The sequence below is a fragment of the Paralichthys olivaceus genome, chromosome 9 (assembly GCF_024713975.1).
Source record: "Paralichthys olivaceus isolate ysfri-2021 chromosome 9, ASM2471397v2, whole genome shotgun sequence".
NCBI classification, from domain to species: Eukaryota; Metazoa; Chordata; class Actinopteri; order Pleuronectiformes; family Paralichthyidae; genus Paralichthys; species Paralichthys olivaceus.
Window position 1 is genome coordinate 12,771,980 of NC_091101.1, and position 22,985 is coordinate 12,794,964.

Genomic DNA, 22,985 nt, shown 5'->3' on the forward strand with positions numbered 1-22,985 from the left:
CACGTGACGCCGCTGATCAACACGCGCAGGTGGCGGCAATCAAGTCCAAATGTTAAAATCCATTTCAAGAGTAAAGTCGCCATTTCACAAGAAGCTACTTCCACCAGCGAAGGCTTTCTCCACAGCGTGAAGTCTTCTTTAACGTGATGGATTCATGGTATTATCCACCTGGGCGTCAAACTTTAAAAAGTTACTGGCTTCACGCAGCTGGATCTAAATCCCCCACACTTCCGGTACAGGTGAGACCATCTCAATAAAGTGGCCGATTGTATTTTACAAATATATATCCACCAAGCTGTAAAGGAGGTTTTGTTGAAACCTTTGGAGTTCACTGTTGTCAATATAAGATAAGAGTGAAAGTGAAGAATCAATGTAAAACACTTAAGTTTCGTGGTGACCTCTGAAGTTCAGTTTTGTAAGGGATTTTAGAAAGGAGTTAGCTAGTTAGCTATCCACATATACCAAATGTTATAACTGCAGTGAAATGAAGTACAGGTACTATAGGATGATATTAATACATTTCCTGCTTTAGTCATTATAAGAAGAGTCAAACTTAAGTATCCATATAGAACGCGTTTGGTAAATTATTGCACGCTTTCTCCACCGAATAAAACAACATATTTAGCATCATAAATTCCCTGTATTGTGGATATAAGCCTAAAAATAGAAAAACCTTCTGGCTACGATAACTGGATGCATTAGGCCTATACTCTAAACGTCCAGTATAGGTGAGAATAACTTATCTTACTTTATATCTTAAGTGGCTAATTGTGTTTTACTAAATGTATCCATCAAGTTGTAAAGGAGGTTTTGTGACAACTTTTGGAATTGACTTATAGCGAGAAGGGGAAAACAGCACGAGCAAGCTTTAATTAAATGTAACTTTAAATATAACTGCAATGAAATTGAATATTGGTCATGTAGGAAGATAATACATTTATTGCTACAGCCACAATAAGATTCAAACAACCAGTAAAATTAAAGTAAACACTTAACAAAAGTGACATATATTAATGCACAGTTCCTCCATTGATAAAGTTTTATTTATCACATATGAGTTAAATGAGACTAACCAGCTACTCAACACTTCTCTACAGAAGAAAATAACCCTTTTGCTTATTAAATTAACAGAGTTATGCACATGTTCTTCAAAAATAAAAGACTAACTGGCTACACACTATTGGATACAAGAATCATAATAATGAGGCCCATTTTGAGTAATTTAACCCTGCTCAAGGTTAGGTTAAGTAGGTTATGCTTATTTGACTTTTAAAGTTAACAGGGGCTAACTAGCGTTTCTGTCAGCGAAATAAATAGTCTAATTTGTTCTACTGTAATAATTTCCACCAGATACAGTATTCAGTTTCATTTAAAACAGGCATCAAAAGTTATAATGGAATAATTTGTCACAACGCTTTTGTAACACTACTAGCCTGTAGTGGGCAGAAAGTACACACTACACGATACAGCACCCACCTTTCACCTTTTACTCAGGGTTTGAGGTATTTGTGCTGTGAAGGACTGACTGGGATTTTATGATGTGGCAGAAGTTACTTAAACACAGGGGAAAATGACACACAAATCATCAATATGGGCCCTGTCACAGAGAAGTGACAGAAGTTTTGTTGGTATTTTGGCTGATTATGAAGTTCCCCTCAGTAGAGAATGTTTTCCCTTCCCTGTTAATTGCTACATCTGTCAGTTTTGCTTGTTATATTTATTATGTATAATAATAATAATCTTAATCTTATGTAAAAGAGCACATTTCTTTATTTTACATACATTTGTTGCCAAAATAAATTATTTAGAGCAAACAGTATTTAAAAACTAAATTGCAAGTGAGGTACATATGATATAATGCACCCTGGACATAAAGTTGTTTATATTTGCAACACACAATTGAAAATATTCCTATTAATATTATACAACTACATCAATTTCCAGTAGAAGTTTCTTGTTTTACATGTAATTCTCATAATTTAATAAACAAGCTACATGTAAAACCCATGTTCCACATCATCTCTCGTAAACTGCTCCTAAACTCTAAAACAAATATGAACCCCCCTACTCAATTAGTATCAATACACACTTACAAAATCTTTGCATAACTAGTGAAATAAACATTTTAGACTGGGATGATGTTAGTATGCATTGCCCTCTAATGGCCTTAAATGTAAACTGCAACAAAAAGGACAACAGTGTCAACAACAGCTAACTTCATCTAAAATAGGAAATGATTTATTTTAAAAGTGCTATCTCAGAATGATTGAATAACCCAATAGAGATCTGCTCAGTAATAGTCAGTCCTCTTAAGTGTATGCAGTTTAAGAGACTTTAGACACAAGTTGCTGCTGCCTCTCAGTTCCACAACATGTACAATTACAAAATATCTATTAATCACTTTGTTGTTTTGTTTCACAGCAGCTTTTGGTGAACTAGAAATCACTGCATCGTGGCATTTTGCACAAAAAGGAAATGATACAACATCTGGGCAACACCACACTATTGTTGGAGAGACTTTCATGTTTGGAACATAACAGAAGAATAGATATAGGAAACACTTCTGAGGTAGACTTCCGTTCATAATCATCTAGTCCTGCGTCAGCATTAAAGAAAAACCTTTGGGGTGGGATAAAAACACAGTTCAGTCCACTATGAGTGCAGCCGGCCATTGTTGTTGAAAGCAGCTTCTTTTCCAGATAATGAGACAAAGCACATTGTTCTGGTTCTGTTTTGCTTTTGGCTTCATTCTCTGAGCTCGGGGTCAGTTGAGGATAGCGCTGACGCTAAATGTTTTTGAAATAGTAGTTAGTTTCAGTTCTTCACCATTTTATTAAGTTTCATTAAAGCAGTTATTAAGTGTTAATGTCGCAGAATGCTGTGCTTATGTTTGGGTGTCTTTTGAGTTATGTTAAATTGGTCAAAAATGACAAACTGAGTAATCTGAACAACTCTGGAAAAATGATTCTACACTTCCATAGTTTTTTATTTTTCACAGGTCAAATACTTTGTGTCCAATGTGAACTTTGCAAAATGCATATCAACAAATGAACAGTATGTGATTTCAGGGCCATGACTGATAATGCCTTTTACTTTTCTTTTTTTTTCAACAATCCAGAGAAGGGGCCCCATGTTGACCCACTAAAGGAATCTCATCTATTAGAACCTCATGTTCACAAAGAAATTGATTAATGAGACATTCCACCACCCTGACTACTTCCCTGCACTTGGCCCCACATATCTTGTTGCTTTTACTGAAGTAGAAAGGTGTGTTTCTTCCACTATTTTTCTACATCAGTATCAAGTGTTTTCTCTGGACAGTTTTATGTAAAGAACTTTAAATTATTTCATCTTGATGTTTAGAATATCAAACCTGTTGTGCACTGTGCCGACAGCAGCTGTTTCCCAAGTGAAGTCTGCTCTCATATTTCCTCCAACTCTGACTTCATGGATCAAGAATTTAAGGATTTATTACACCTTGGGTAGTGAGCATATTTACAGGGTATAGGGTTAGGGTTACTATTGCAGATAGTGCTATTAAAATAAGTTAAATTGGTGAAAAATACTTGTTAATTCACTAAAAGAAAAAAGATTATAAATACAATTCATAAATAGTACATCCAGTAGTGATATACTGTAAAGGAAAGCTAGAGCTTGTGATGAATACTGAGAGACTACACATTTATAAGCTGACTGATCTAAACCATATACTACAAATGCTTTTAGTTGTTTAATATTTACATAATTTACAAATTGATGTTGTATTGTCTTTTTCAATCTTGATATTGTTCATCTTACTGCTGGATATGAGCCATGTCTTTGTCACCAGTCCTGAGCAAACTTTGCAGTAGTCTTGTGTTTCCTCCCTATGTGAGGCTGGAACAGTTTACTTATAGTGTTGAAGCCTTTGGGGTGCTCTCTGTAGTCGTCTTCCTCTGTCCTCTCCCTAGCCTGCTGCAGTCCTCCCAGAAGTGCTCTGACCTCAGCTGACACATCTTCACCCAGGTAGTGAAAGGCCTTCTTTCCGGCATTATCTCTCTCATTAACTCTGGCTCCAAACCTCTGCACAAGCAGAACCATCACCTGAGTGTGGCCGTGCATGGCTGCGATGTGTAAAGGAGTGTATCCTCCATGTGATTTGCTGTTGACGTTAATGTAAGTGCCTCTCTTCCTGGAGATCTTCATGAGCTTGTGTATCATCTCGCTGTTGCCGTCCTTGGCGGCCCAGTGCAGTGCTGTGAAACCTGACATGAAGTCTTGTTTCTGTGCTAACCGTGTGTCCTGCAGCAGCAGAGCATGGATCTGCCCCCACAGTCCAGCAGCACACTTCACCAACCACTCATGAGCTAATGGCTCCAGAGGCACCGACTCAGTGTCCTTAGCCTCTTCTGATTGTCTCATCTTGTTTTGGGGCCTCACTTGGGGAAATCCTGGAGGGTGCATGTCCTCTGTTTGTCTGGTTTTCTGGACTTGCGGTTCCCTCACTGCATCCTTCTTGCATGCTTGGAAGTTAGAATGTAGAGTTACTGACGGTGCAGAAGCCTCAGTAACTGATGTGATTGTTTTGTCTGAAGATTGAAGCCCATGCACTTGGGAATGTGATCTATCTACTGCTGGTGCACGGTCTCTCTGTGGGGATTTCACTGCTATCACAGCAAATACAGCTCCAGATTTCCTTGCTTTGCTCTCATGATCTCCGGAGATATTTAAAACTTTGACAGTGGTCGCGTCAACACTGCTTACACTCCTGGATAAGGGTATTCTCTTCCGTACACTCCCTGCAGGCACATGCTTGCCATCACCACCATAATGATAATTGCAATTCGTGTTAAGTGGACAGTCTATGTTGTTGTTTTCAATGTCTGAATAAATCTTCCTGGCTGCCTCGGCTCGATGAGGAGATGTGCAGCCTGAGAAACTGAGGTCCATCTGAGGTTCGGGCGGTGCATCGTGCTCTTTAACAAAGTCCTGGTACCTTTTCTTCACGACCACAAACTTTACCTCGTCGATCTGTCTGACCACAGCGACGCTGTTCACCAGCCGCTTGAAAAGATCTCTATTGTGCTGCTTCTCCGCGGGATCACTGCAGTTGATTTGGCTCCTGAAATAGTTCACGAGCTCCGAGTTCTTCACCTTCCCTCCGTGTTCCAGTAAAAAGGACAGGACGGACTCCTGGGTCAGAGCCATTTTGTCCAGGGGAAGAAAATATGACAAGCTGCGGCAGACAGTTCACATAAAGCCCGAGGGATAATCTCCTCTCTATCCGCTCCCCCTCCTCCTCCTCCTCCTCCTCCTCCTCTGTCTCCTCTGTCCTCCACCAACCTGCTGCTGCTTCCGGCGCCTCCACATTCTCTCCCGGTTTTCATCACGACCCTCCAACACTTTAAAAGTTACTCTGTCATGAGTCGCGTTGCTTGGAGACAGTTTTAGTAAAAGTTCCTTAGACCTTGATCCGTCTGGAAATGTAACGTGTGATTCTCTAACTTCCACACTGACGCTCATCGTGTGTTCGTGTGGCGTCAGAACAATCTGAACTTTTACTTTCCGATTCTCGGAACAACTCGGGAAAGTTGGCAAAAAATGTTGGAACACGAGTTACTAACGTCAGCGGTTATAAATCAGCCATCGCCCCAATTTTTGAGTTTATTACATCGAAGAAAGTAATAGGACTGTAATACTATTTGATAATCTATTTAAGATGAATAGGCCTACTGTGAGGATTATAATTCATTCCATTTTGTAAAAATCGTTTTTGATTTATCTTCTATCGTCTCTTCTCTTTGTAATGCTTTCTGTAATTCATATATTTCGATTTTCATCTACCTATATGTAGAGGGCACGTGTCTGCTCTTTTGTAAATTTGCATTGGTTTGAATTCAAGGCAAAAAACTCTTATTGTGACTGAAGACACATCCACTTCTGTTTATACAGTTATTTTTTAACATAGTTGTGTTCATCATTTTTAAGGTCTTGACCCTCTTTGTAAAGTGCCTTGAGATAATGAATATTATGATTTTGTGCTATACAAATACAATTGAATTGAAATAGTTATTAACTTTAGTGAGTAGTTATTTAATTACCATATTTTTGTACTGCTGTAACACGGTACATGTCTCCCCATTGGGACCAATAAGGGGGGGGGGGGGGGGGGGGGGCAGAGCTTTAGAAATAAAAGTTAAGAGGAGCAGGTCTGTAGCTTCCTTTATATTGCATTCCTTCATTTTACCTTATTCTAGTTGTTCATATTTTAATGGGTGGTCTTGCATAAATGTTAGTGTTTTATCCTTTTATTAATTCTTAAATGACTGTGTTTGGACTAAAATCTTAATGTATTATATTTGTGAAGCAATATAATATTATTACTATTATTAGTATTGTTTCCGTGATCAACTCACTTTCCATCAAAGCTTACACTGAACTATTTAAGTTCAGAATAAAAAACAAACAAAAACACAGTGAGGAGTCTGGAGCTGTTGCAACATCGCCCCCTAGCATCGAGGGGGTGTTTCCTCCGAGTGGCCATATTGAGAGGAGTGTGTGATGTGGAGAGCAGTCCTGGCTGAAGAAGTCGTTCCTGCACACAGCCACTTGTGACGATGGCGGCCAGTGAGATGGATGCGTTCGCGGTAAGTGCGATGATTCACGATCCGGGGCTGTTTGTGTAGGAGTGGGTGTCAAACCCCGCTGGCCTGGAGGATGCAGGTGCATGTATAGAGTCTAGATCGGGGTGGCGGTGATGAGAGATGTGTCGGAGGATGCAGCGGGATCGCTGCGGTGGTGGCGGCGAGGAGGAGGAGGCTCGTTATGTCTAATGAATGAGATGAAGGCTGAGGAGGATTCAGCAGTAGCGATGCGTCGTGCGACCATTTTGACGGAACTGTTGCTTTGCAGCGTGAGGCAGCACAAAGCCTGAGCATCGACACTCACTGTCAGCGTGTGACAGGTGTGTGCTGACCAATGCACAGGTCGGAACCAAGGGCCAGTGAATGAGAGCAGGGACAGTAGGCAGCAAGAGAGCGAGTTAAGAGGATCGACATAAGTAGCAGTCAGGTGAGGGCTGTTCCAGCTCCTCAACACTCAGCAGGGCATTGCTCAGCGACTATCTCACCGTGCATCAGCCAGACATGCAATTCGTGCCAACGTGTTCATTAGGAATGTCGTCATATCTGACGTGTGTGCGTGTGACATGTCAGTGTTGTGTTTACAGGCTGAGCTGCAAATGATGGGAGTTTGTTAAAGTGGTTAAGGGGGGTGATGAGGGTACCAGCCAGCAGCTTGGATATCCTCCCACCCTGAGAAATAACATCACATAAAGAGCTCTTTGTGTGTTTGTGTGTGTGTGTGTGTGTGTGTGTGTGTGTGTGTGTGTTGAAGTGAACGCATTCTAGTCCTCTTGTTGAGCCTTTTGCAAGATGCCAGCATCCCAGGGTGTTTTTGGTATGTGAAGGATGAACCCCCCCGGCTTGGATCTAGATAGCGTTAAATATAGATGCAATTCTATAGTGTCAGCATTTTAACAAAGTTCCCCTTCAGACTGTCACATCTAAACCTTGCACGAGTTTACTGTATTGATAGTATATAATAGATGTTTAACTAATAGAAAGTATATATCACCCTACTTCTCTAAAAAAAAGAAGTAACATTTCTGTGTACTTGAAATGTCAAGTGTTCATGTAACAAAATCATCTCAGAAATATGCATGTTAAAATTCAAGTTTCAGGTTGCACAGGGAAACTTTCCATCTTTAGTCAGCCAATTTGAAAACCGGCTTTTAGTATGAAACTACACGATAAAGGGCAAACACCAAAGTGAAGTTGCAATGTGAGAAAACCATTTTTAAGTGGAGATGGACTTTAATGAATATGGAGATTTGTCACTGTCATTTTTACCCAGAACACAAGTAAAAGTAGGGCTAAATCAATTGTTAATTGACTCTAGAAAAATAAAACATGATCTCTCTAATTAACTTTGAATAAAATCTTTTATAATATGAGAATATTCTCTTACACTGATGCCTGTTAATATAGTTTATTAGATATAGATAATCCAGATGATTATTTGGATTAAATTTTTTTGCACATTTTTTGAATCTTTACAGAACACATTTGGTTTGTGATATTTGGACAGAAATGTTTAATAGGACGGATTATTTAGTGTTTTAACATGAAGACGTGACCTCATTTGAAAAGAATGCCTTTAAGCCTGAGAGTGTAATGTGGGCATAAATCCAGCAGAAGGATTTCATTAACCTCACCATCTTATTGTTTTGTCATCGTTTCCTGAGGTATTTCTGGTTTGAGGCTAAAATAATGAAATATTGATGATAATGTATTCTTTGTCCTGTCTGTTTCCAAATACCTCAGAATGAAGAAAAGCGAAACCTGGAGCTCGGAGGCCATGTGGGCTTTGACCGTCTTCCAGATCAGCTGGTCAGCAAATCAGTCGCTCAGGGGTTTTGCTTCAACATCCTCTGTGTAGGTGCGTTTAAGAGTCAGGGGACTTTCGTGTTCCAAAGTTAATGCTTTGGACATGACATGCATTCATTGTGATTATTGCACAAACATATTGCATGTTCTTCTCTGTATCTTGGCGTGTCATTATTTTCTACTCCTTAGGCGAGACAGGGATAGGCAAGTCAACGCTGATGAACACTCTTTTCAATACGACATTCGAAAACGAGGAAGCCAGCCACTATGAGAGTGATGTACATCTACGCCCACAGACCTACGATCTGCAGGAGAGCAATGTCAACCTCAAGCTGACCATTGTGCACACTGTCGGGTTTGGAGACCAGATCAACAAGGAGGAAAGGTACTAATTCTTCTAGATGTTTATTTATCAATTTGTTAGGGTGTCCATTCTGATAATTATGAAAGTGAACCCTGAATGAGAATTCAGAAAAATCTGAGAAAACTCAGACCTAACTTCAGAAGTTTTTTTTGCTTCTCAGCTTCAGTTATTAATCATTTCCACCTCTTGCTCTGGAAGTTCAGCCAACACACTGACACATTATGAAACTGAGAGATAGATCTGCATGGCTGTTGGCATGTGAATTTGGAGGCGAAGAAAAGGGAATGACTGGTAGAACGAATTCAATCTCAATAGGCATTTTGAGTGCTCCAACAGCAGGGAGTATAAAAGACTGTAGGATTCTTGGCTGTGAGATTTTAGTGTGTGAATTTGTAACCAGGATACTTACATTCCTTTTAAACAACCAAACCCTATTTAAAGTTTAATGTCCATAAAAGTAAGGATGAAATAACAATGCTTAATTTCTTTTCTTTGTAGCTATAAACCGATTCTTGAGTATATTGACACCCAGTTTGAAAAGTATCTGGAGGAAGAGCTGAAAATAAAGCGTTCCCTGTGCAACTACAACGACACAAGAATCCACATTTGCCTGTATTTCATCGCTCCCAACGGCCACTCCCTGAAGTCTCTGGATCTCGTCACAATGAAGAAACTGGACAGCAAGGTCACCACAGAATCCTGCACTGTGTGTTTCAAGAGTACGTTTTTCCTCATTTTCTAGTCTGTTACTCATATCATGTTTCTCCATGCAGGTGAACATCATCCCTGTCATTGCAAAGGCTGACACAGTTTCCAGGAGTGAACTGGATAAATTGAAGATCAAGATAATGAGCGAGCTGGTCAGCAACGGAGTTCAGATTTATCAGTTCCCCACAGAGGATGAGGCCGTTGCAGAGATCAACTCCTCCATGAACGTAAGTCCTAGAATTACAACCACATATACATAATGCAAAACATAGTATATTTTATATTATATTTATATGTTGTACATGGCAGTAGGAATACTGTTTTTGGTCACATTAGGAGACAGATTACAAGTTAATATTCATTCTCACTTCCCCCCACCACTGTACTATTTTTTGCTTCTTCCTATTTTAACATCCGCCATAGAGGTTATGTTGTCATCTGTGTTTGTTTGTTCCTTAGTAGGATTACACAAAAACGACTGCACGTATTACAACAAAAATTTTGTGGTATGGGTCAGGAAAGAACCCCCAGAGAATAATTATTGGATCCTGTGTGTCTGCAATGTGGTGCAGAGCCAAAAAATAATCTAGATCTAGTGAATTTAAATGTGGCTTCACAAGTAGACTGCTGGGCCTTGGCAGAGGAATGCACTCTGCTTCTGAATCACTGCCCACATATCTGGATCAGTGTTTTTTCAGCATTCCACAAAGAGAAATAATATAATATAGGTGTAGTAATATAGTAGAACTAGAATGGCACTTAGTTGACCCCTCCACCAAAATTGATCCTTTTTATACCTTTTAACTAACAAATGAAAACATAACCTCCTCGGCGCAGGTTTTATTGTGTCCGTCACATTATCATGAACATCATTTAATGATTGTTACAGCAAAGTTGGAGATTTTGTAGCACGATAAAAGCCAAACTTTGAATCCATACATGTTGTAATAGAAAAAATAGATCTTGAATATGAAAGAAGGTCTACAATGTTAACCACACCGTGTGATTGCTTTATGTTTCAGACACATCTTCCCTTTGCTATGGTTGGAAGTGTAGAAGACGTTAAAGTAGGAAATAAGATGGTGAAAGCGAGACTGTACCCCTGGGGAATAGTACAGGGTGAGTCCACTGAGTTGATTTGACAAGCATCATTAAATTCTCTCAGACGGTAGAGCTAATTAGTCCGAAGCCTGCTGCTGAACTATTATTAGTTTTCCAGATAAGATTTAAATATAATTGTCCTGATTCTTGTTGTTACGAGTGCAGTAAACTCAGAGTTGACAATTAAGATTTTCAGGAAAAGCAAAAGGTTAAATAAACAAGCCTTTTCTTTTCCAGTGGAGAATGAAAACCACTGTGATTTTGTGAAGCTGAGGGAGATGCTGCTGCGTGTGAACATGGAGGATCTCCGTGATCAAACGCATGCTCGGCACTATGAACTCTACCGTCGCTGCAAGCTGGAAGAGATGGGCTTCAAGGACACAGGGCCTGACAGCCAGTCCTTCAGGTGAATTTAGAGATAAATGCTGTTGAAATGCATTTGGGCAATTTACCTCAGTGGAGAGGCCACAACCGCTGCTGTGTTTTGATGTTCAAACTGTGCTGATAGATGAATATTTTTAAACAGCACATTGAAATCCATGTTTATGTAACTTGGTGAAATGTAAATGAATTAATTCAGATTAGATTCATTCCTGTAGTTTAACTTTGGTCACTCACATTCATGTCCTGATTGACCATATCTGTGTCCACAGAGAAATGAAGACAACAAATGTACCTTTATTTTATGTACAAATGCAGAACTATGTGCGTGGGAAATAGAGATGAAATGGTGTGAAAATGTTCTTTCACGATTGACCAAAATAATCAGTATTATTGCGATCATCACAGTACTGATATGTGCTGAAAATGTTTTTTAAAAGTACTGATACACAGACTAAAGTAATTTTCACCAAGTTATCTTATTTATTATAAACAATAATGATGATATTTTCATGATTCATTTGAGTGGAGGAGACAAGGTTGACAACATAAAGTGGAGACATGGACCACAAACTTCAGAGACAGAACACATTTTTGCCCAAAATATGCTTCAGATTGAATTTATTTGTATCCTTTCAATCATCAGCCTTCAGGAGACATACGAAGGAAAGAGGAAGGAGTTCATTGTGGAGCTGCAGCGCAAAGAGGAAGAAATGAGGCAGATGTTTGTCAACAAAGTGAAGGAGACAGAAGCAGAGCTGAAAGAAAAGGAAAAAGAGGTGAGACTGACATCATGAAATAAAATTGATGAAAACCTACCACAACTGGTTTGTCTCACATTGTGCACTGTCCAATCATTATCATCATCATCATCATCTCTAGCTTCATGAGAGGTTCGAGCAGCTCAAGCGGATGCACCAGGATGAAAAGAAGAATCTGGAAGAGAAAAGACGGGAACTAGAAGAAGAGATGAACGCCTTCAACAGAAGAAAGGTTGCAGCTGAGACACTGATGGGACAGGCACTGCAGGGCTGCTCACAACAGCCGTTCAAGAAGGACAAGGACAAGAAGAAGTAAGTCTGCTTTTCTGTATGTGTTTGATTTGCATTGCTTTATGGATTGAAAAGCAAGCGTTACTACTGCTAAGAAATTGAATCACGATGATCTCAAGCAGGTCAAGGATAACCGGTTATTTGTCGCACAAACATTATATTAATATAATCTTTAAGTCAGTCTGAACAGAGGAGGCAGGTGTACATTGTGATCAATGAAATATCATTATCTTCCCAGGAGCCATGTTGGCTCAGAAACTGATACAGGCACAGATTCAGACTGACACTGTGTGCCCAGACACAGTAAGAAGGCTCACAGCTTGCATGACACAGCCTGATGCTTACGTCTCTGCAGGCTGACCTGGCAGACTGTATCTCAGGCAGGGGCACTTCTGTTTACGTTTAACTGGTCACACTGATGCTCACGCAGATCATGCTCAGACATCTAGAATCATAGTCATTTCTGCAGGTGGAGACATTAAATATCAGGATCAGTTTAGTTACATAGACCCAAATATACACAAACACAGAGATGTCATAATGGTTATTAAGTATTATAAAATGAGAAGGAATGAAAGCCTGCTTGAGTTTTCACTTGCTTCAACAGCCGTTACACAGTAAGTGAAAATATGAATGCAGCCAGTGTAATGGCACGCTGAGCTCAAGATGTAATTTCAACTCTGTGCCTATGTCTACTTCTCAAATTCTGCAGCCAGTGATCCTTTACCTACAATATAGTCTTATAACCAGAAGTTAAGTATTACTTGAGAATAGATATGTATTTGATAATGCAAGTGTCAAAAACCTTTAAACCCACTGCTGCCTTATTTCATTCTGAATGTACATCTAGATTTAGATATTAGGTCAAGACCTAATATCTAATTCAGTGTTAAAAGAATACACTACAATACACTACAATTCTCTTTAACACGTTTTTAATCTTGAGCTAAAAAAAATTATGTTCAGGTGTTGAAATTTCTGGGGAACACATTTGCGTAAATTGCAAGTTAAAGACAAGTCTTTGCTCAGATTACAATAATTTATTGTCTTTCACATCTTTATATCTTGTGTCCACACTTAATGATTAGAAACTGGATTAAATGTGTTTGTTTTAATGAAATAAAGATGTGTTTTCCGACATGCAACTCAAACAGGAAGCTCCTCACACTTAATACAACAGAAATATCTAGTTGGACTTTCCAACCTCACGACATTTGTGACAGAGAATGAATGCTTAAAGAAGTTACAACCGAAACACTGTTACATCCCTGTCATTCATCTTTTCAATTAATTTCTACCATACTTCAAATCCTGCATTTTTTTCTTTGTTCCATATGTTGTCTTATTTCTTTTCCCCTTTCAGTTGAATTATGGATCAAACATCCAGGAATGTGTCTGCCGTCAGCATGGGAAAAACAGTCTGTTATAACTTACTGACACTGTATGTGTGGACTCAATGACACAGTGACTGTGCACGTATGTGAGCCTGAATAATGGGGTGGCTCTAAGCCACTGTGTACTTATGGATCAAAAAGGTAGCTTTGCTCAGTGTGTTTAATTTGTTCCTGGTGCTGACTCTGCGGGACACATGATAACAAATCTGTAGACTGTTTTCACAAGATGTAGCTTGTGTTTTTTCAATTTCTGCCCATGAATGTGTCCATCTCCTGAAGTCTATATTTCTCAGAGACACTGACAACACTTTATAGAATCAGGAGACTGAGCCAGAATTTCTTATTGTAATATATAATGTTTAATAATGGATATAAAAATACTGATGGTTGATCTTTTTAATTGTTGGTAGTTAGATCATTTGAGGTCAGATAATTTGGTAGTTAGATGATGAGGTAAGATTAACGTTGTTATAAAAATGAAAATAATTGAATTTATGTACAGTGAGTCTATTTTGCCTTCATTTACATTAAAATAAAAAATGTGGATTGAAAACACAGAGGATCAGTTTATCTGTCAGCTGAACTCCAACCCTTTTATTTTTTTCAGTCCTCACATCCCATCACATCTGTCATTTGTATGATTCATATTTTACCTGCTGTCATCACCCAAACTTGGTTTTCTGATCCATTTGGTTTATTAACAGTGTTTCTGTCCAAGTGTTTAATTCAAGCTTCAATTTTGCTTTTGACTTCAGTCAGTTGTAACAAACAGGATAAATAACAAAAATGCTGATTTAACTTTATCATTTGCACTAAATCTCACTTGTAAATCTGCTGTTGACCTTTGTCTTGTGCCGTTTATTAATCTATAGACTTGCTTGTTCATTAAAATGTTTTTTCTTTCCTTTCCATAGCTTCTTTAGTCTTCCATCTGCCTGCTCCTTAACCTCAGGAAGGAATTTGAATTAGAAGATTTTCTACCACAGCAAAATGATCACAGACTAACAATGAAGTGTATTATTTTCACAATGTGAAATAACAAGTTTTATAGAAATGCACTTAAAATCCCTGGAGGTGAGTCAGTCTGCAGTCTTCCCTGTCTACTAAACTCTCCTTGAAACTTTTAAGCAGCGCAGTAGCATGGTCTCCGCATGGCTCTTAACCTTCATTCCCATGATGATTCAAATGTCGTCATAGCCAAAATTTCCATTTTTGTACTAAATGTTCTACTTTCTCTCATCTGCCATGTTTTGCTTGTAGTTTTTGACTGATGACAGTTTACACTGTGAAGTATAAAGTATACTAAAAGGTGATGTAGAATTGCTGTTAAAGGTTGTACAGATTGAGCATTATATTATGATTTATATGCACTTTAAATCAATCATAGTACAAATATATTTACTCATTATAAAAGATACATTATCGTGTTTACATGTCAAACCCTTATTTTATGTCTAAAAGATATAGCTGGGAGTATTTCTTAGTTTTAAACGTGTATGTAATGCTGTTACATTAAAAAGCCTAGATGTAGACAAATTCAGGATTAAACCTCTGTCAGTAAATCTGTATGGTGGGTGTGAGTGGGCCCATTACAAGATTTGTATATCCTTGGTTAATAAAGAGTTACTTTATTGAAAATGTGTGTTGTTCTCTCTTTAACTGCTCTCACAGACAGAGAAGAAAACATGTTGTTGTAACCTGTCGTCTCAGCACTTTCCAGATTGTTCCAGAAACCTGCCAGTGGGTGTCCCTTTAAAAAGAAGAGGCAGCTTTGTGTGTGAATGCCTGCTCAATATATACAGTCAGTGTATTTCATTTTGAAGAAATCCTAAAAAAAACACTTGCTGTTTTTCTTCTGTGATGTGTTGTAAAGTACATCTTTTCATAGCCTTTATTTCATTGAATGCCAGAGTAAGAGCTCAGTAGTGTTTATATTGAATGTATTGTGTCACTTTATGGAAATACCAGTAACTTTGCTTCATTAGTTTATCATCATTTCATTCCACACCTCATTAAAAATAGACTTTATATAAAAGAGATCATTAATCAACAAACATACACCCGCCTCCCTAACTGTGATTGGCCCTCCTGTTTGTGAAGGGCGGGCTTTAATCGGGAACGGCTGGAAATGTAGCCAATAGACATTCAGCTGGATCAGCGTCATTGGTGGTGTGGCCAATAAGAGCTCAGCGTGTCCGGACATGGGCACGGATTTATGGCAACGCTGTTACGTCGGCTTCCCTTTTCCCCGTCGCCTCACACCAAGGGTAGGGGGTGTGCAGAGGCAGAAATCAACCTCGCTTAAAACTTTCTTTTCTCAAAGTTCATACCTACATTTTTGTGTGTTTTAAACTTATCTTCACTCGCTTGATTGAAGCGTGCGGAGGATTTTTTTCCCACTGTTGATTTTCCATAATATTGAAGGCAGCGTAACTCGAGACAAGGTAAGTTCTGTCTCCTTCTTCTCTTTCACGTTAACTAACATGTTTGACTCTTAAAGACATCGGACATGTCCGGGACCTCTCGTCCTGCTGCTGTGTGTTTGTCAGTAGCATGTAGCAAACTAGCTTCACTCTCCGATCGTTGAAAACTGATAGCCAGCGTTAGCAGCTGTAGCTAACAGCTACGTCCTTTACGTTAAAATTAGTTTGACCTTTTTCCGCCGCCTTCATTGAGTGTAACGTAAAACTGACACCGTCCCTGCAGTGTCGTGTGTTCGAGTCCCAGCCTCAGTTTCACAGTGTAACCCGTGTAAAGTCACCGGGGTTTGTTGTCATGCGTTAGCTCCCCATTAGTGTGTGCGGCAGGGACATGTCCAGACATGACGCTTGTCACCCCGACACACTCACACGGCCGGAAGCCTAACGTTGTGACCCGGCGTCCTAAAGCTGAGAAACAAGACACGATCATCGGTTTTATTCCCTAAAGTGACCGAGATATGTTAGTACAGATAGTGAGTAACTTTGTTGTGTGTGTTTGTGTGTTTGTGTGTGTGTGTGTGTGTGTGTGTGTGTGTGTGTGTGTGTGTGTTCCACAGCCTGTCTCGCCCAGTTCAATAGCAGCTGCTGTGCAAAGCCTTCAGGATTCTTATTACACTTACAACCTACATTCATTTCATATTCTGAATTTATTTCTATTCAAGTACAAGTGGATTAAGTAACACCTAGTATTTGATCCTAATGTTGTGTATAATATATCAATATAATTAAAGGTTAGATATTGGATTGGATTTAGTGATCTTGAAAGAACATTTCTGGTCTTGGATCACAGTTATCATTTAATTCACTGTCGCGTTTTGTATATGTGTATTTTTTTTTTCTTCTAGAGAACATATTCCCTAATAAACTCGCCATAAGACTATTAAGTGATTAATCAACTTAAAGTTTAATGTTTAGTTTATGTAGCTATGGGCATATATGATTGCCCAATATTACGTATTTTTATAGTCACACAATCAGCATGGCCACTTAACTAGCCCTGAGAAAAATGATAAAAACGTAGTAGAAATTACCAGAAGGGGACTCATGTGGTGCATACCTCTGCCAAGGCCCAACAGTCCCCTTATGAAACCACATTTAAATGGACTGGATATGGATTGTTATCTGGATCTGCACCAAATTGCACACACTCATAAATCAGCCCCCTAAGCATGGCTGATTTAAAACAAATGTAAATCCATGAATTATTCCCAGAGAAATCAATGAACATATGAAAAAAGACAAGTAGTTTTTGCACAATCCTACTAATTGTCTGGACAGACAATCAAACAAACCCAAATGGAAACTTAACGTCTTTGGTGGAGGTAATAATATTGATTGAATCATATATCTACTTTCAAGGTACAAATGGTGCCTTAGAAACGAGGATGAAAAATAAAACAAACAACAGGAAAACAGGAATTAACTAATCTAGTTGTATTTAGTCAGTATTAATCAGCTCTTCTTTCTTTTCTGCACAGATGATTGATACAGTAACAGGACCTGGAGCACAACCCTTTGCAGTTCAGCTGAAGGCTCTAACAGATCTGGAGGGCCGATACCAACCAAAGCTGAGCGGCTTGAGGTTCATCGACTGCGCCCAGGACAACGGCCTCAGGATGACCACCAGACTCCGGGAGCTGGAGGTGAAGGACTTGCTCTCTCTGACCAGGTTCTTTGGTTTCAGCTCAGAGAGCTTCTCACTGGCTGTCAGCTTACTGGATCGATTCCTCTCAGTAATGAAGGTTTGTACACAGCAAAGATCATTTTTATCTTGTTGATTAGACTGAATTTGTTAAACAATTTCCTGTAATCTTATTTTCTCTTCTGTGCTCCACAGATTCAGCCAAAACACCTTTCCTGTGTGGGCCTGTGCTGCTTCTATATTGCTGTGAAATCCTCTGAAGAGGAAAAGAACGTGCCTCTGGCCAACGACCTGATCCGCATCAGTCAGAATCGCTTCACAGTGTCTGACATGATGAGGATGGAGAAGATCATCATGGAGAAGCTTTACTGGAAGGTGAAGGGCCCCACAGCGCTCCGCTTTCTCCGCCTCTTTCACAGCCACATCCAGGAGCAGCTCGACGCTGAGAGGTAAGGACGGATGGTCACATCAACCTGCAGGCCTGAACCATGACTCAACAAGATTATATTTACGCTACTAAAATGTGTCTTCTCATATTTGGCTTTGAAGAGAACACTAGCCAGAAATATTCAAAGGCTAACAGGCACAGTCCTACTTTAAATCATGAAGATTATTCAGATGTTATATATTAAAAAGTGTTGTTAAGTCTTATTGTCGTTTTTGAGTTCACTGAGGCAGACAGATATCTAATCTAGTGGCCTCTGCCTCATATCCATTTTATATATAATATGGAGTCTTGACACTAAAAGAATTTTCCCTTTTCCAGCAAGAAGATCCTGAGTCTTGAGAGACTGGAAGCTCAGCTGAAAGCTTGTCACTGCTCATTCGTCTTCTCTAAAATGAAGGTAGACTAATATATCTGGTTTCTCCACATTTTAAGATGGCCTGTGTGCAGTTGAATTATGTTGTATTTACATTCAAGAAATAAGTTCTATCCAGCAGTTTCACTTTGCTAACAGTTTGACACAAACAGAACAGCTCAAACATAAAGTAGGTCATCCCTTACTGTTGTCGGATGGTGTCATGTTTTCTAGGCTGGATTTCTCAGACAAACCTGGTGACTGTTGAGTTTTTGGTTTTTAAGAATGTCTTCTCCCTTATCTGCAGCCATCTCTGCTTGCCATGGCTCTGCTGTGTTATGAGGCCCAGGAACAACATGACCCTGATCACACTGACAAAATATCAGAGGCCCTGAAAGGTCTGCAGCAGCAGCTAAGAGTAAGCACCCACTATTTTCATAATCATTCCTCTATGTGCTGCACAAAACTACTGAGAATTAATAATGATACAGCTCAGATGTGCTGCCATGACTGACTTCTTTTGTGTGTATTTCTTCTGTGCAGATCAAAGATGGGGACCTGGTTTGTGTTCGGGAGTTGGTCGGGAAATGTCTGTCTGACTACGCCACCACCAAGTGCTCCAGACCCAACAGCCAGAGACTTCGCTGGACCATCTCGGGTAGAACTGCCCGTCAGCTGAAGCATAGCTACTACAAGATCGCTCATCTTCCCACCATACCCGAGTCGGCTTGTTAAAACCTGGGGGTACAGATGGGTGACCTTACACGGGGAGAAAATATACAGCAAATTCTCTGTCTCCGATTGAATGTATCTTTGTGGTGTCTTGCTGTGAGGTCACCCAGGTACTACTCCTATTATTTTCCTTACAGATCTTCATTGCTGATGATGGATTTCTTTAAGGAAAAGTTATAAAAGGTTTTTCTCAAGTTTATCTTCCCCTAGAACGTGGAGTAATGCCCTGTCAGAAAGGTTATCCAATGCTGCAGGACATTAATCTGAAGTTTTACTTTCCAGATTTGAGTTTCTTGCACAAGTGTACAGTATGTTCTTGTTTTAATCCGTACCAAGATGTTTGGCGTTTCCTGGAACGGGTTGCTGGTTTTAAGCAAATAAGTATGGAACCACCTAGGTCCTCAGTCCACCATGTGGAAGAGGAGGGAGAAGGATTTTGTGAATAGCAAAAATGGAACCAAGAAATCGGGCCCAAAATCCTTAACTTCCACCCTAGGTCGCTAAACTGTCCTGAATGCACACTCCTACCCAAGGTGATTTTTTTGTTTTTTATGTTCACACAGCGAGGGGAACTCTGGTTTTCTCCAGTGAATTGAGGCTAGTGACAATCCTGTCACATATGGCTAAAAGTACAATTTGAGCCGAAGAAGAATGTCAGCAGAGGTTACAGATTAGTTGTTTTCACCGATTCTTAATTTGTGGACACAGACACATGTGTATTGATGATTTCAGTTGTCGATTATACAGAGAACACTAAAAAAAATTGGTTGTTGCAGTGGTAATGTGGATTGGAATTCGTATTGACTTTTCTTTGCCAGTTTCACTGTTTAGTATAAGATTCTTTTAGTGAGAAAAATAAAACGTGTTCTCAAATTCAAAATTGCTTATCGAATACAACATCTGGTTAACCAATGTCCTTGTACCTTTCAATAAAACTTTATTGAAAAGCTATTGCTGCATGAGTTTGTTTCATTATCGAAAGATTATCATTCTCAAAGGCTTTTTACAAACAGATCCAACATTTTCAATCAGCTGTTGTACCACATACACATTGCAACTTGCCAAAAAAACTCAGTTCTTTGCTGCGAAAGAGGCAGAAGAAAAATCTTTTTTTGTCTTGTTGACAGCTCGATGTGATAGTAGCAGCAGTAGAAGCAAAACGTCCAGCTTCTTGGACTTGACAGTCTGATGGATCCACTGTCATGGATGTCCTATAGTGTTCACTGAGTGTGAAATGTTTCTGACATCAAAGTGAGGGTCACTTCTGTAAATTGGAAAAGTCGGGACCACCGCCAGCAAAATTCCCAGAGATCTCTGCACCGCTGAAGTCGAATCCAGGATTCTGGCAAAAATGGATGATAAGTATTTAATTACCGGTAAGCCTGTTTCCACTCATCAGTACCAGCATACATTCATTCATTTTACAATGAAGGCTGAATAAGTAATTGAATCTGAGCATTTATTTCATATCTCATTTTCTCAAGCCTCTTACTGACTTTTTAATAGTTTAAAGTTGTATAAAACATTTTTATTTCTACAGTTACTTTCTAGTTTTTATATAGTTTCTGTATAGACGATTAGCACGGGTTAACTTAACACAGTTCTATATTTATTTTCTATGCACATTTTCTGCACATTTTTTAACTTTAATATTTTAAATCCTGCACATTTTTAATTCCTCTGTATATATAAATCCTATACAAATGCTTAATTTCTCTGCAAAAGTTAAATTTTGCTACAAATGTTTAATTTATTTTAATTTCCTTAATTTCTCTGTACACATTTAAATTTACATTCATCTCAGGCCAATTTCAACGTAAGTCAATTCTAATGTATGTCACTGCCACTGGACGCTTGAATTTCCTTCGGGATCAGTAAAGTATCTAGCTATCTAAACACCATGACCCTTCAAATAACACAACATCAAACTAACCTCCCGCTGGAACCTCTCCAGTGTGAGCTTTCTCTGCATCTGGTCCTGCACCCAGGCGTTTGCACAGTACTCCCCCTCCAGCAGAGAGGACCAGCAGTTCCCCGCCTCTCTGTTGGTCTTCATCAGAATGATGCGGATGAGACACTTGTCCTCTGAAGATGGAAAACAGACAAAACATGAAATGAGATAAATGTGTGGCTTTTCTCAATTTTCTGATTTCGGAGAGTAGTTCTTAAAGGTATGCAACCCACCTAGTGTCCATGTTGCCTCATCAGACATGGTTATGCCAAACAACTTTCCCTGAGGGAGCAGGATAAAAAATTGTGAGGTTAATGTATGTGTTCACAGTCAAACTTGATATGAAGAAGTGCTTTCACTTTACAGCAGGAGCCAATAGAAGAGGGATCACTGTGAGTTGGGTTAAATTCCAACCTTGACCATCACTTCCTTTACTCTTTTCCTTGCAGGATACTAATCTGTTCCAGGTGGAATATAAAGGAAGGACTTGTAACTGCTTGGTTTTAGTAAAGAATGGAGAAGAAACTGATTTTAAATCTGCCCAACAGATCCATTTCACACTGAGATTTTAATTCATCAATTCAGGTAATGAAAAGGTATAAGTCTAAACCACAGCCTATTTTTTCTTCGATTAAATTTAGGAATTATTTTGTATCAAATGTACATTTTCATTTTTGTAAATATTTTGATATTTGAAGAAATTATTTTCACTGTCAGATCATATTTTTTCAGTTTCAAACTTTTGGCCTGGGTCTGAATTCCAGCATTGAATCAAAATTATTACAGTTTTTTTTTTCCCTGCACTTGTTTTAAATTGGAATACACTGTTGTATTTGTTCAAGAACAAAATCTGAACTTTCAGTTTCCAAATTTTGTTTGTTTTTCAATACCAATACAATTTTTTGCAAATAAGCAAACGATTGGCCCTGATTCGACTCCATATTGAGCTGGACCAGCAAACACCAACAGCATTAGAGTTTGTGTTCCATGAAACAAAAAGCTTTTCCAGTGAGTCAGCATGTACAAGACTGAATCCTGGAACTGACTAACTTAAATAGTATTGATATGAGTTTTCTCACTCTTTCTTTTCCAGCTTCAACATGACATAATATCTGATGCTGCTCCAAACAACAACAACAACAAAGTACCTCCACTCTCAGAGTATAATTAACTCTCACTTTAAAGCTGACAGGTCTTCTTCTGTTTAATCACAATTCTTACTAACAACCTAAAGCAGAACATGTAAATAACACCAGCTCAGTTTAGATCACAACATCTTTGAATCACCTTGAATATCTCCTCTCCTTTCACTTGCAGCTCGATGTCTCTGGATCCCAGGCGGCACTTGACCTCTTTGGCCGTGGTCCCTTGCGGCACATGGACCTCGATGAACACCTCCTCCATGGTCTGGTACCAGGAGCCCCAGTGGGTCTTGCAGGGGACGACGCCGCTTCTCTCGTCGAAGTGCACCGACATGCTGCTGCTCCACTCCGGCTGACGGGTCGGCTGACAGGTCGGTTAGCTGTGCCCGGCTAGCAGAGAAGTTATGCTAACAGTTTGCTGCGGTCAGTCTTCACGAGACGACGGAACATGACGACACGAAGAACAGTTTGGTTCTGTTGGTTGAGTTGAATATGAAACTGGAAAACATGAAGTCAAACTAATTCACATGGAAAAGCTCAAAATGTGATTCGCTTGTTTTGCCCCTCTAGTTCTCGAAACTTCTTCTTCTTTCAATGGGTTTCATTTCCGGTTATAAACAACTATATGGCTGCAGCGCCATCTGCTGTCTCATAGACGAAACTACAACTAGAAAACAACATGAGACACTGTATGTCAGGCTTATTATTATTTTTATTATCTACAGTATTATAAACTGATGTGTTTGGTTGAAGTCAAGTTTTTATTTCTGCTATTATTATCTTAATATACACTAGAAACTAGAAGAATCCAC

At 39.2% G+C, this 22,985-nt stretch overlaps 4 protein-coding genes across 7 annotated transcripts; 2 read left to right on the forward strand and 2 right to left on the reverse strand.

Moving 5' to 3' along the window:
• Window positions 1-103: 103 nt before the first annotated feature.
• On the forward strand, window positions 104-15,064 carry septin8 (septin-8-A). Of its 4 annotated transcripts, none has more exons than XM_020105411.2 (10): window positions 104-239; window positions 8,364-8,478; window positions 8,616-8,811; window positions 9,289-9,475; window positions 9,564-9,725; window positions 10,521-10,617; window positions 10,837-11,005; window positions 11,627-11,759; window positions 11,863-12,053; window positions 13,396-15,064. In XM_020105411.2, the coding sequence occupies exons 1-10, from the start codon at window positions 147-149 to the stop codon at window positions 13,397-13,399; spliced, it is 1,347 nt and encodes a 448-aa protein (XP_019960970.1). In that variant the 5' UTR covers window positions 104-146; the 3' UTR covers window positions 13,400-15,064. The 4 variants fall into 4 exon arrangements, with proteins under 4 accessions (XP_019960970.1, XP_019960895.1, XP_019961050.1 ...); XM_020105336.2 differs by having other exon boundaries at window positions 14,341-15,064; XM_020105491.2 differs by lacking the exon at window positions 104-239 and adding an exon at window positions 6,472-6,626 and having other exon boundaries at window positions 14,341-15,064.
• Window positions 2,217-5,299, reverse strand: sowahab (sosondowah ankyrin repeat domain family member Ab). Its single transcript, XM_020105610.2, has one exon. It carries the CDS (start codon window positions 5,185-5,187, stop codon window positions 3,823-3,825), a length of 1,365 nt encoding a protein of 454 aa, XP_019961169.2. The 5' UTR covers window positions 5,188-5,299; the 3' UTR covers window positions 2,217-3,822.
• Window positions 15,065-15,614: 550 nt separating the features above from the next.
• On the forward strand, window positions 15,615-20,031 carry ccng1 (cyclin G1). The gene is made up of 6 exons (XM_020109230.2): window positions 15,615-15,870; window positions 17,385-17,648; window positions 17,744-17,997; window positions 18,315-18,393; window positions 18,656-18,766; window positions 18,892-20,031. The coding sequence occupies exons 2-6, from the start codon at window positions 17,385-17,387 to the stop codon at window positions 19,081-19,083; spliced, it is 900 nt and encodes a 299-aa protein (XP_019964789.1). The 5' UTR covers window positions 15,615-15,870; the 3' UTR covers window positions 19,084-20,031.
• nudcd2 (NudC domain containing 2) lies at window positions 20,001-22,786 on the reverse strand. The gene is made up of 4 exons (XM_020111040.2): window positions 22,319-22,786; window positions 21,265-21,313; window positions 21,014-21,165; window positions 20,001-20,422 (listed from the first exon to the last, which is right to left on the reverse strand). The coding sequence occupies exons 1-4, from the start codon at window positions 22,505-22,507 to the stop codon at window positions 20,339-20,341; spliced, it is 474 nt and encodes a 157-aa protein (XP_019966599.1). The 5' UTR covers window positions 22,508-22,786; the 3' UTR covers window positions 20,001-20,338.
• Between the last annotated feature and the right edge of the window lie 199 nt (window positions 22,787-22,985).